This window comes from Montipora capricornis, chromosome 1 (genome assembly GCF_036669925.1).
Source record: "Montipora capricornis isolate CH-2021 chromosome 1, ASM3666992v2, whole genome shotgun sequence".
In the NCBI taxonomy this organism is placed as follows: domain Eukaryota; kingdom Metazoa; phylum Cnidaria; class Anthozoa; order Scleractinia; family Acroporidae; genus Montipora; species Montipora capricornis.
This window is the reverse complement of record NC_090883.1, coordinates 9,315,861-9,328,120: the sequence shown is the minus strand read 5'-3', so window position 1 is coordinate 9,328,120 and position 12,260 is coordinate 9,315,861. Positions and strand designations below refer to the sequence as shown.

Here is a 12,260-nt window from a genome sequence, read left to right as displayed (position 1 = left end):
ATAACAAGGACAAGGATACATCTAAGCCAGTTGCTCGTAATTTTAATCTCCCTTACCACTCCAAACAACACACGGCTATCTGCGACCTTTCCCTACATCAAGGTATGACGTAAAGCTGCAAGAATCTGAAGCAAAAATTCATCTTCCAAATCGGCACCCTTAATCCCCACGGTATTAACGAAAGCTTTTCATTTCACTAATGTACTCCTATTTTTCACGTTGCCATGTTACCACCAATAGCGTAGCTCCGACTTCACCATAAAAACTACACGCAACCCATAATTCCACAATTTGCTCTGACGAGGGGCTAATGATCGAAATGTCAGCTTTTATAATCCCTGTACGTGGTCAATTTACATTATCAAGTCTGTTGATAAAACCAAAAAATCTTATTGCAGTTTTGTATTATAAACCGCCTGTGGCAACCTCAGATAGAGATGCTTGGAGGGGCAGGGTGGTGGGGGTACGCAGAGTATGCTCATTTAGATGATAATTTTGATACCCCAGTTACAAGGATGTAAGATTATACTTAACATTTAAAAATAAACATAACAACAGCAAAATGTTGCTTGCCTTAAAACCCAGAAAATTCCCGTACTCTAGCATTTTTCTATTTGTAGTAGTGATGTTGTATTGTTCCAGCTCTAAGCCAAGTCAACTTTTAGTTTAATAAGTGACTTAATCCACCATAAGCTATCCTGAGACATGTAGAGATGGCCACTTCGTTGATGACACTGAATCAAACTCAGTAGGGCATTATGTCCCCTGATCTTTGCAAAATAATAGTGTGTGAGTACTTCAGCATCCAGAAAAATTGGGCGGAAGGGATGTGAGGAAGGGCAGAACTAACATAACTCACCGTACCCAAAAAGATCTCTTACTGTAGGCAGATTTCATTAAAAGTGTAGCACTTTAACTTCAGTTATCACAATACCCCCTCTCACACCTCAAACTAAGTGAAGGTCCTCCTTCAACGGGGCTAAAGGCTAAGAGGGTCAACTAAATGAACTTATAAATCTAAACCAATGATTTTGCACAAAAGTTAAAGCCAAGCAAGAAACTGCTAATAAAGGAATTATTTTTTTATCATGAGGAAGGTACAAGTACTTGTAAAATTACGAATCACTTACAGCAAAGACAGGATCTAGTTCAGGGGCATCAAGATTCCAGTCATTAACATGGGAACCTATTTCAACTCCAGGAAAGCCAAGCTCCTGAAAATAACAGGATGGAAATTAAATTAGAAATTTGTGATCTTAGTGTGTACATGTAATTTCCTCTCCTCCTTAAGAGTAATGTAATTTTAATTACATGTGATTAAAATTACACATGTAGTGTTAGAAATCAAAGCCACAACTAGAGACTGATTCTATCAGTTAGTTGATTTAAAGTAAACAATATTTGGACGTATTTTCTGAAAGAAATTAAATAATTTCAAGTAATCCAATGTGAAAATGTGCTCATCAAAACTGTATCTAAAACCTAATTAAGCAAATGTGTTTTGGATGTGAGTTTTGAAACTCAGTGTATTACTGGTCAGTCAATTTAAGTAAACCAAATTTAAGTAAGTGAAAATTGGTTGACGATCCTTAAAATTTAGTGTGTCAAGCCTACCTCTGGGATTCTTCGGCTACCCTTGTCACTAGGTTTAATTCTTATTTGAGAAGTTATCCTTGCACTTATCTGGACAATTTCAGAAACCTGAAAATTTCCGGTGGCTTCAATGGGATGATGCTGGTGCAATGCTCTACCAACTGAGCTATGACGCCACACAACTGGGAACTGGTCAATTTGTTGAATTCATGTGTTCGTGTTAAGTTGGTAGAGCATTGCACTGGCATCGCAGAGGTCATGGGTTTGAATCCCATTGAAGCCACCTGAAATTTTCATGTGTCTACTGTGCTGGAAGTAATTTTTCTTTATTCAGAGGACATATGTCCTTTCAAATCTTCCTTTTGGTCGGACATTTGACAAATTGGACCGGACATAATTTATTGACTGACAACACCTTGAGGAAGATAACTCAAGATGTGCTGTTGACATGTTCGGCCATCGTGTCCGATCATAATGTGAAATTGGCCAGACATTTTCAAAATTTGTTCGGACAATGTCCGATGACCGACTGTTATTTCCAGCACTGGTCTATAAGAGACAATTCCTTAAATTGTCCACTGGCAGATAAGTGTCAGGATCACTTCTCTCTTTTGTCTTTTACCCACACTTCAAATATACACATTTATTTCATTCACTCCTTATTATCATCCTGCCTAGCATCTATCATACTTGGCCATCCACTCGCTTTATGATAGTAACTACTGCTTGGTCAGAACTCACTCCCTACCTAGATACAGTTCTTCAAAATCATGACATTTGTTCATGCTTTTATTCTCAGATTGTATTTGCGATGCTAAGCTGAGTTAGAAAATTTAGATATGAACTCACTTTCAGCTGATTAAGTGAAACCCAGTCAGTATGGACCCCAGAGGTCCCCAACAGAGCCCAACACTATTTTTTCAGCTTATTAAGTATTAAATGGTGGCTTCTGACCCAGAAAATATGTAGGCCAGGTCCAACAATTAAGACTCTCAGAAGGCTCTCTAAGTTAATACATGTACATATAATTGTGGGAAAGTAAATTTAAATTTTGATAAACAATGCATGTCACATAAATCTGCACTTTGTTAGTGGGGGTTTTACAGTGTATACAAACTTACACCTTATGTTACTTTTGAGGAAAACAGAAACTAATCTGGCCAATTTCAATAGGCCATTTCCGAGTTCATGTCTGCCTCCTCTTCAAAGCGAGTCCAAGTGCGAAGTTTTTGTGATGGTAATTAGTTCTACTTTACATATGAATGAAAACTAATTTTCACAACAAAAAGTTCGCACTTAGACTCGCTTTGAAGAGGAGACAGACATGAACTCGGAAATGGCCTATTCTTTTCATTCACTAGCCAGAGTGGATAGTGCATGGATATTCAACACCTAATCACTAAAACTGAATTCCTACTAGTCTGTGGCCGGATGGCCACCATTAACGTTAAGCAATATGCCAATTCATTGGAAGGAAGATGTCATTAAGTTAGCAAAAAGAGGAGGCAACACTCTCCTCAGCAACAAGGAAGTCACCATGGCAACCAAGCCACAGTCCACCTTCCAGGCACCTGTCAGCACATAACCATCCATGGTGTAGGATGTATACTTACCCTAAAATACTGGAGGGAGGGTATGAGGGGTCATGTACATGTATGCACCAAAACCCTATTTCAAATTCTGTTTTGAAGATCCTGTATATTTTTAATTATTGATTCACTGGAATAGAATTTAGGAAACCAGAACAGAAATTGAACCAACAGAATAGAAATTGAAGCAACAGAACAGAAATTGTAGCAACAGAACAGAAATTGTCGCAACAGAACAAAAATTGAAGCAATAGAACAGAGATGGAGCATCAGAAGAACCAAAATTGTCAATTTTGTTCTGTCACTTCAATTTCTGTTCTGTTCTGTTCTAAATTCCGTTCTGTCTTTTAGTTTAAGTAATAAAGTCAGCACATTTAGGAATGGTTCCACTTTAGTCATGATAGTATTGCTAAATAGAGTAAAATACATTGGTCCCAAGTGCAATGTTCACCTTCACACATCGTTTTAGTTCCTGTACTGCAAGTTGCGGTGCCTGCAATAAAGAGTTGAATAAAGGAGATTAGAATATTATAATCTTTGTGGTAATTGAGTGAATACTACAGAATAGCCAGGAGGTTAGTTACAGTAGGTCTTCTTCTGTATAGTGTCGCCTTTACAGTCTAGCCTGATTTTGTGAATTTCACCACAACACAAGTTTTTGTGACCCCTTCAACTTTCAAAACAAACTGGATTTTTTATACATCTTCTTTGAACATCCACTGAATCCTTCAGGCTTGGCGAAGTTTTGACAAAGGATGCATGATGTCAATAAGGACGAGAAAACCACAAAACAATGGGTTTTATGAACAACAACAATGGTTCTGCGAACCTCCTACATGTGTTTCACATTTTTGCACATTTCTTTGATGTTCTTCTCCTTACAACAATGTGAACTGACCAAATCTGAGGTTAAGCACCATGACTCAAACCAACTAAATTGTTGAAAACATCTTACACCTTCTCTGGATAATCACAAAATGATTACAACACAGTTATAATTGTTATTTCCAAAAGAATATTTTCAGCAGTGGTAGTCATGTTTGCTAAGGTAAATTCCCAATTTTTTACCCACAACATGTTCACAGTGAAGTACTTTCATTCTAATCTTCTTAGAAGCTATTGATTTGATCTGAAATGGTTTGATTGTTCATAAAGAAGTACTTCAGTTAACATCCCATAATCAATTAAATAGAACAAAATTCATTTTATTACAACTTCTTATTATCATTACCTGCATAGGAAGGGTACCAAGTCCAACAAATCTTTTTGAATGCTTCTTTACAATTTTTGCAAGGTCGTCATTCAGTATTCTGCACAAATCCAAAGTGTCTTCAGGCTTGGCCTAAGAACATGGAACCAACATGATACTGAGCTCTCTGATATGCAAAGCAAGAAATAAAAAAACATTATTCAAAGCCAAAAGCTTGCTGTGCCATCATACCCAGTAGCTGAACATGACTGGGACTGTTGACATTGCTTGAACAGAGACACCTACATGTACCAAAAAATAACAGAATTAGTGTAGTGTTTAGGTTCACAAATTCAAATGCAAACTATAGAATTCTGATAAACTCAAACACCTTTAATCATAATTATCATGGCGTGAGAAGATATGTTAACACTTTGGCAAGTTATTATTTCTCGTATGTTCGTGTTAATTGATGCCATTTAATTTGCTTTAATTAACTTTTCTTTTTTTTGGACTTCCTTGAATCTTTGAATCTTTATTGAATATACAAGTATAAATACATTATATATACATGTAGCTACATTTACATGTTAATACAATTAGTTAAAAAGTAAAAGTGTATTTAAATTAAATTATTAATAAAACTAGCTTAAACCCATTGACCCCTGAGAGTGAGATTTTACTCTGCCTAATGGCAGATGATTTTAAACGTACTCGTCAACGGAAGGGACGTCTTAGGGTGTTTGAGGTGTGAATGGGTTAAAATGCTCCATGTTAAAACAAGGTAGTAGGCTTGTTTGGGTTCTTAGACATTTTCACGATTCTCAAACTCTGGGCAACAAATAGTTATACAGGCGGTATTGTTGTGCGATCTTTTGTCAATCTAGGTACAGTAACAAATACCGGGAAGTTCACAATGGACCGTTGAATAAGAAAATAATGCTTCTTTGTTCAAAGAACACCGACCAAGGCGGGGTCATATCACATTTCTTTCTTTACCCTCGGATTTTAGAGTAGCTTGGTGTAGCTAATATCTCCAAGCATTACCCTCCCAACCATGATCGAATGTTTGGTAATTGAACCCAATCAAACCCAATCGCTCGATTGGGTTCGCTTGGGTTCGGTAATCGAACGTAATCGAAATCACAAAAAAATTTTGCCAATCGAACGCAATCAAATGTTCAGTAATCGAATGGTCCAACAATCGAACATAATCGAACACCACAACAATCAGAAACACGAACCAGTTTCATCCGGTCACACTTGCTCTCACACTTGCTCCTCTAGCTAAAACTCAGTTAAAAGAGTGAATTCCTTCCAATTCTACTAAGAGTTAATGCTTATCAATGTTGTATACCATTTTGTTCTTCTAACGAACAAAATCGAACCAATCGCGTTGATTGAGTTCGATTGGGTTCGGTAATCGAACTTAATCGAACTCACAAAAAAGTTCCAGTTCGATTATGTTCGATTGCCAAACCAATCGAACTCCAATCAAACGATTGGGTTTGATTGGTTTTTGGTTCGGTTTCGTTCGATTAGCTACGCCGGGCATGATACACCACAGAAGACAGATCACAACACCGGGAACTACATGCCCTACTCTTTGCGACAAGTGTGTGGTATGCATTGTGGAATGTTTCTTCCAAGATATTTTTTCTTTAGATTTACTTTTTGATGAAGATGACAATTATTATGAGTCTACTGTTGTTGTTGTCATTGAGGCTCTCAACTGTGAAATCTAGGGTGCCCAGCGCATGTTTTATGCTAAAAAAGTATGTTCTGATAGTTGCCTGAAAACAAAACCCAGTAGCCGGACCCTGTATACTTATCATTGTCATCATTATTATAATGAAAAGAATTTCCAGTTCCAGTTCCTCTGTTTGTTATTAAACAGTGTAACAATAGTTTTGTATTAGATCCTATCCTTATATTTACTAGCGTTATAGAACAGCATACCACATACCATTGCAAGTCCTAGCAGATTTTGTCAATTTCCATGCAGATGGTTAAATCCCTTCACCTATCTCCAAGAGATTATGATTTGATGGGGCAGTTGGAATGGCTTAAATCTTTTTAACACGATTTTTGTTTATCTTACAATATACTGATCGTTTCTATAGCTTGTTACCGACATGTCTGTAGGGTTAGGTATTCCACTCTGATTTTGGCAGCATCCAATTCAACCAAGAACACAATTATAGCAAGATTTGCCATCTTCCCTTCCCCTGGTTTGCAGTGAAAAAGCAGAAACATTTCCCTGATGTCAAAAGCAAAACCCATGGAAAATTCTAGACAGCAATGGTATGGTCAGTGTGGCACTGTAACCATTTGAAAACAATTGAAATTTCTCACTGAATCACAAATGGCCTGTATAGGAATATAATGATTTTTTTTATGAGAAGTGCTCTGTTAAAAATCTGAGCTTGCACTTGTTGTGCGTGCATTTTTTCAATTATGAATATGTTGCAATGGCTTTCTTTATATGAAAATTTTATTGCATATTTAATATTTAATACAGTGGTATTAAGATTTGTAAAGATCTTTGAAAGATCTTTTAAGAATAGCATTGAAGATCTTTGGGAGGATTCTTGAGGATCCTAAAAGTATCCTTGAAGATCCTTGACGAACTTGGCAAGAAATTGAAGGATCCTTGAGGATCTTAAACAAAATCCTGGGAGGATTTTTGCAAGATCTTTGGGGAAGGGGTGGGGTGGGGGGAATCCTTGAGGATCTTCACAAGATCTTGGTAATATCTTCAGCAATCCTCATATAAGAATCCTCGAAGATCTTCAAGGATCTTGGGAATCATATTAAAGATTCTTGAGGACCTTTAACAAGATTTTAGGAGGATCTTTGAAGATCCTGGGAAGATCCTCGAGGATCTTTGCAAGATATTGGGAGGATCCTAGAGGATCTTTGCAAGTTATTGGGTAGCCCAAAACATCGTTCCACTAGCCCTGGGCTATCGGACAGCCTTTTTGTCACGCCCTGATACATGCTGAACTTGTTTTGATACTGAACATTTAAACTAGTAATTCAAAGATTGCAGGTTTGACTCCTGCAAAGGATCACTCAGATTTTTTCCAAGTACTGGTATTTCCAAGTTGTGCCATCGAGAAATGACACTTCTTCATTCAATTCCCCAGGATTAACATCTAACATCATCTTCATTACAATAGTAAATTGTTTATAGTTGTATAGTTGTTTGACGAGAGGAAACTGTCTTTCTCTAGACTAACCAGGGTGTTACTCATATTGGGACTAAATTGGCCCCAAAATTAGGGACTAGCAATTTTAAAGATTGTCTTAATGGGGACATGGAGTTTTTCAGTGAGTGATTAACCCACTGACGCCCAGGGGTTCCCCATTGACGAGTAAAATCGTCTGGCGTTAGACCGAGTTTGGACCGGTTTGGACATCAAAGGGTTAACAAGCGCATTAATATTGTCAAACACTGTGCATAGTTACATTCAATGTTATTTATTCCAGCATTTCACGTATACTGTACCGTGTACCTGTTGCATCCATGTCTCTAATTCTAGCCTCTGGAGACCAACAGTTCTCATCTACAACACGGAAAAGCTTCCCATCTTTCATCATCTTAGCTTTACCCTAAACAACAATCAAAACAGAAAATTATCTGACCTTTAATAGGTCAATTATAATAATACTGAAGCTGGCAGGAAACACTTGCTTGGCTCTACAGCACTTGTCTACCCGCCAAGCACCTGTAGGAGGCTGTAGGCTAAGATCAGTTAAGACAGAGTACACAGTAGACCAAGGTCAAGTCAGCTATCAAGCTCCTCTGTCAGGAACAAGGACTCGCTATGTACCTAGTGCATGCCTTTGAAGAGCAAGCTGCCAATTAACCAAGGGCATCAGTCATTGATCAGGGAACAACATGCATTTGCCAAGCAGCTTGGTACATGTATTGTTATCCAGACCAAAAATGTTACAGCAAGGAAGAAAACAGCAAAGATTTTCTAAGACTCACCCAAGGCAGTCTACAAGAGATCAATATCAAGACGTTTCTCAAATCACAATGGGAAGATGAAGATCTACTATAAATCAATGGGGGTGTTCTGTGTGGCTAAGGGAGTAGCCAGATGCACCAACAGATACCAATGATTCTGGGATGATGGAGCTCTATGAACAGCCACTCCCAACTATTAAAGCTGTACTCATCATAGAAGATTCGCACCATTCCAACTTGCGATGCTCATGCAGGTCATGTGGGAAGGTACCAGAAAACCTCCCAACAGTTCTAATTGGGAGCTCAGCACTGGCCCAGAACAAGTACCTAGATTGGCATAACATGTGGCAGAGAATTTTTCAATAAATCACCTATGTACTAATTATACTAAACTGGAATGTTCCCTTCTAAGCCGGGCACAACCACATAAAGTAGAACAGGCTGGATGCAAGATTCATTGATCACAAGAGGGAGGAGAGAGCTTGCAGTAGAAATCAGCTGCCCATGAAAGGATAACCAGCAAAGGAAGAAACAGGAGACGACCAAGACCAAGTATGGCCACCTTCCATTAGAGCTGCAGCAGCAATTCCCAGGCTATACCATCTAGCATCATAATGTTACCATTAAAGTCTGGGGTTGAGGTTGGTATGGAGAGATAGATAATTATACTTCAAGGGAAGTATTTGGGTATCATGAAAAAGCAATTCAGTGTCAAACGCAGAGGTCTGCCATTTCCTGGTCTCTGAACATTGCATGCACATTTAAATTGCTCCGATGATCCAAATAGATTAGTCTTTCCAGGTATATTATAGGCTTTTCTTTTTTTTACTCATGTCTTGGAAATTTTCTTAACAAAATCAGCACTATTTTATCATATATTTTATACCTACAATGTATTTTAATGCTATCACATCTATTTTTGTGTAACTATATTTGATTTTACACTAATTGTATTTTTTCAAAATCATGGATATAAGGCACCTATTTTATTTGACATTCAGAATGCCTAGAGCCAAGCCATCCTGTATAATAACTAGGATTTCAAGAGCTATATTCCCGACGGTTTCTGCACAGATCTCTCATTTGTACCATTTCATATGATTTTCTTTTTTGATGATTTCAAGGATCAAGTTGACACCTTTAATACTCTGTAACCATGTTACAGATGAACTACTTACAGCCATGGATGACAAAAAGATTTCTGCTCTATTTGTTCTGGATATGTCTAAAGCATTTGACAGCATTAATCATGTTATTCTTTTGCAGAAATTACATAGCAGTGGTGTTTCTATATAGTATTAAGATAATGGTTTGACACTGACTAGTTTTTTTGATGTCTCGTGCAAGACGTTTCGGCTGATGCTTAAGCCTGCATCAGTTGCAATACAACGGTAGCATGCATGATTCAAATAACAGCACGTCAGCGCACGCTGATGAAAATCCGCGTACAGTTTCTTGAAAACGTAGCGCAAGACTTATGCCCATGCCAGAGTTTTACGAGTTCGAATGTTTTGAGGAAAGGTAGTTTGCAAACTGAACTGAACGCAGGGTTGCCTGAACAACAACAAGAAGATTTATTCCAAAATGAACGTAGTTTGCATGAAGTAAAACTCTGAACAACACGTACTCGACAAACTTACACGGCCTCCGCCAACTTGAATAAACACTGCTTCTGTCACACTTGACTAAACACAGCTAACGCCAACTCTCTTCGCTTCTGAAAAACTAGTTAGAAAAAACTTCGCTAGGACTCGTCTATTTATATACTCTCACAATAAGCTTCTAGAACTTTCTAAAATAGTAATCAATCTAATTATAAAAAGATTACAAAATACACCGATTTAGAAACGCTTACGCACGAACCTAAAAATAAACAAACTACGAACTCTTGCGAAGCTTCTAGGAAGTAACGCTTGTCACGCAATGCTACTTGTCATAACACAGAGACTTCTAGACCTCTGGGATGGTGATGTGGTCATTTCCAGACTGCGGATCCTTTATTGAATACCAGGCTTCCAAGAAAAGCCGCAACTTTTTGTTTTTCACCACCAGGGTTTATTCTTGAGTGTGGCCTTATAGGATTTCCGTAATTTGCAAAAAAAATGCCGCATGTAATTTACATTTATATGTTTGTCACAGTTAAAAATAGTTTAAAAAATACCCTGGTGGTAAGAAACAGGGTTTATTCCAGAGTGCGGCCTTGCAGGATTTCCACAATTTAGAAAAAAAATGCAGCATATAATTTACATTTATATGTTTGTCACAGTTAAAAATAGTTTAAAAAATACCATGATCACTAAAAAGCAGTACAAAGCAGTAAATGTTACATGTTACATAATTAACATTATGTTTTCATTTTTGTTATAATTTACGTTATGCTACATAATTTACATGTACATTGCCGTCTTCAATGGGGCGTGGGAAAAAAACCATAGACCCAAGGATAAATACTATTTATTTTAAATGAAGCATTCAAGAACATCACTGACAACAAGACTGAATTGACAGTCGGTCTATAAACTTATTTTGAACTTTTATATCCTCTTACTGTCTCAATTGCCTTCCTCTTCTTCGTTTGAGTCACCATTTCACCAAACAACATGAGACAAACATCCAGGATTCTGCAGTAATTTGAGCCCAGGCTTTTTCAGTTGCCCAGAATGTTCCAAAATGGTGGCAAAGTGCCCGGTGAGTCTCAAATATACCTTTTGGGGGATCCCCTTTCTTGAAAAAAGAACCCCCTAAAATTACAGAAGGGGGCCCATTTGACCCTCATTGGCCAATTTCAAGAATTAAAACTCTCTACCACACTACTCAATGACAAAGAAAGTGTTCATTCCCGAGCGTGACCAAAATCAGGACACAAAGAAAGTGTAACTTTCTCACAATGTGATTGGTTTATATCCAAAAATGAGCGTTCCTGATTGGCTATTACATTGTATGACAAATTGACGCAAGCATGATGTGAGCAGCGTTGTCAAAGTCTAAACTTATCGACAACAGATTGCGAGATTACAAGCAAGTCCATTTTAGTCCTATTTTATACCCACACTACACTAAAACAATGAAAAATAGTTTTAAAATAGATACCTCTATTTTAGGCATTTTATGACAAAAAGTGATAATCAATTTATGGTGTGAATATAATTTATGGCTAAATTCAATTTATAACCTTCAATTGAACTGGAAAACGCAAGAAGCCACAAAAAATAATAGCCAGAGAACATAAGAACAAATCAAAAAACCAACTTTTAAATTACATGTAAGTGGGTCATGCTAGAGAAATAGAACCACTAAATTGACCAATCAGAGGGTGCATACCAGCCGAGAGATAATAGGATATAATAATAATATTATTATTTTACTCCCTGGGATGTCTGAAGGGTTCACTAAACGAGACAAGAGAGTGTGTTAAGGTTCACTGTCCAAACTTACCTACTGGTTCTTTTACTTAAGCTACATTTGTAAAAAGTCCAGGTGTTTCCTTAAGATAAATCCCTTCATGCCCATATTGTTAAACCGCTTCAGGTCAAATATTTGTAACATGGTACAGCTGTACTTGAATTATAAATGCAATGAAGTCAAGACCATTCATCATCAATATTTTATTTGTGGTAATTGACAGATTTACCACTGAAACACTCTTGTTGTTGTCAAACTAAAGACGTATGTATACTAGGTTAAAGTATGTTTTGATTTAGTCATGTTCAATTCTATTTGTCAAATGACAAACATAAATTTCTCTCTTAGTTTCCAATTTCAACCAAGGGAGGTAGTAACAATCTCGTCTGTCTCCTAATTCTCTGTATATGACCAATGACAATCATTCCTTTCAGCTTGGGTATTTGATCACAGTGTATAGTTAGAATTTGGCACTTCCCTTCCACTTTTAAAAACTTTAGGAGAAAGCCAT

At 37.3% G+C, this 12,260-nt stretch overlaps 1 protein-coding gene across 2 annotated transcripts in view; it reads right to left on the bottom strand.

The window, feature by feature from the left end:
* LOC138049150 (2-amino-3-carboxymuconate-6-semialdehyde decarboxylase-like) overlaps positions 1-12,260 on the bottom strand; it is a 39,065-nt gene that overhangs the window by 24,348 nt on the left and 2,457 nt on the right. For both annotated transcript variants that reach the window (XM_068895344.1, XM_068895409.1), the window contains exons 3-7: positions 7,890-7,986; positions 4,624-4,673; positions 4,414-4,524; positions 3,634-3,675; positions 1,131-1,214 (exon numbers count right to left, since the gene is read on the bottom strand). In XM_068895344.1, coding sequence (XP_068751445.1) covers positions 1,131-1,214; positions 3,634-3,675; positions 4,414-4,524; positions 4,624-4,673; positions 7,890-7,986 — 384 coding nt within the window. The remainder of the gene's footprint in view (positions 1-1,130; positions 1,215-3,633; positions 3,676-4,413; positions 4,525-4,623; positions 4,674-7,889; positions 7,987-12,260) is intronic.